The sequence below is a fragment of the Austrofundulus limnaeus genome, unplaced genomic scaffold, assembly GCF_001266775.1.
Source record: "Austrofundulus limnaeus strain Quisiro unplaced genomic scaffold, Austrofundulus_limnaeus-1.0 Scaffold259, whole genome shotgun sequence".
Lineage (NCBI taxonomy): Eukaryota > Metazoa > Chordata > Actinopteri > Cyprinodontiformes > Rivulidae > Austrofundulus > Austrofundulus limnaeus.
The window spans coordinates 894552-895870 of NW_013952661.1; the positions used below are offsets into that span (position 1 = coordinate 894552).

The window sequence follows — 1319 nt, forward strand, 5'->3', positions numbered from 1 at the left end:
TGATGTCACCTGTGTGTAATGATGTCACCTGTGTGTAACGATGTCACCTGTGTGTAATGATGTCACCTGTGTGTAATGATGTCACCTGTGTGTGTTAATGATGTCACATGTCACCTGTGTGTGTTAACGATGTCACCTGTGTGTAATGATGTCACCTGTGTGTAATGATGTCACCTGTGTGTGCAGACTGAGCACTGACATGCGTCTGGCTCCGTTCTCCTGCCCGGTGCGGGGCTCCTGGATCCAGGGGAGCCAGGACAGGGACCTGTGTGTGATGCTGTATGAGAGCCTGCAGCCGGCTGTGTGCCTGCACAGGTACCCTCGCTCTCAGATCGAGGTCAGCGTCATGGTTCTGGAGAACGGCGGCTCGGTCCTGGCCCACGCCGTCACCTGTGCCTCCCTGGCGCTGGCGGACGCAGGGATCGAGATGTACGACCTGGTTCTGGGCTGCTCCCTCCGTCAGGACGGGGACTCGTACGTGGTGGACCCCACGTACTCTGAGGAGACGGGCTGCAGGTCGGGCGGCGGTCTGACGGTGGCCTTCCTGCCCAGTCTGAACCAGATCTCTGGGCTGCAGTCGGACGGGGAGATGTCTGAGGAGACTCTGGCTGCAGGAGTCCGGACCTGCATGGAGGGATGTTACAAACTGTACCCGGTCATCCAGCAGGCCCTGATCCAGGCTGTCCGCCGGGCCGCTGCCCCTCCGTCAGAGAGCTGAGACCCTGCAGGTTTAGAGACATCCTGGTTCCTGACATGTTGAATAAAATAAAGTTTATTTCCAGCTGTCAGTCGTCTGATCGCATTCTTTGATCACTCAAAGTCCTGCTGGAAACATTTATTATCATCAAATATATGTGTGTGTGTGTGTGTGTGTGTGTGTGTGTGTGTGTGTGTGTGTGTNCTGTGTGTGTGTGTTAACGATGTCACCTGTGTGTGTGTGTTAACGATGTCACCTGTGTGTGTGTGTTAACGATGTCACCTGTGTGTGTGTGTTAACGATGTCACCTGTGTGTGTGTTAACGATGTCACCTGTGAGTGTGTTAATGATGTCACCTGTGTGTGTGTTAATGATGTCACCTGTGTGTGTTTATGATGTCACCTGTGTGTAATGATGTCACCTGTGTGTGTTTATGATGTCACCTGTGTTTATGATGTCACCTGTGTGTGTTTATGATGTCACCTGTGTGTAATGATGTCACCTGTGTGTGTTTACGATGTCACCTGTGTGTGTGTGTGTTTACGATGTCACCTCTGTGTGTTTACGATGTCACCTGTGTGTAATGATGTCACCTGTGTGTGTTTACGATGTCACCTGTGTG

The 1319-nt window shown here is 52.1% G+C and overlaps 1 protein-coding gene across 1 annotated transcript in view; it reads left to right on the forward strand.

Annotated features, from left to right (window-relative positions):
* The window catches only part of exosc6 (exosome component 6), a 4137-nt gene extending 3349 nt beyond the window's left edge, over positions 1-788 (forward strand). The window contains exon 2 of the mRNA XM_014020599.1: positions 187-788. Coding sequence (XP_013876053.1) covers positions 187-718 — 532 coding nt within the window. The 3' untranslated portion in view covers positions 719-788. The remainder of the gene's footprint in view (positions 1-186) is intronic.
* The last annotated feature ends 531 nt before the right edge of the window (positions 789-1319 follow it).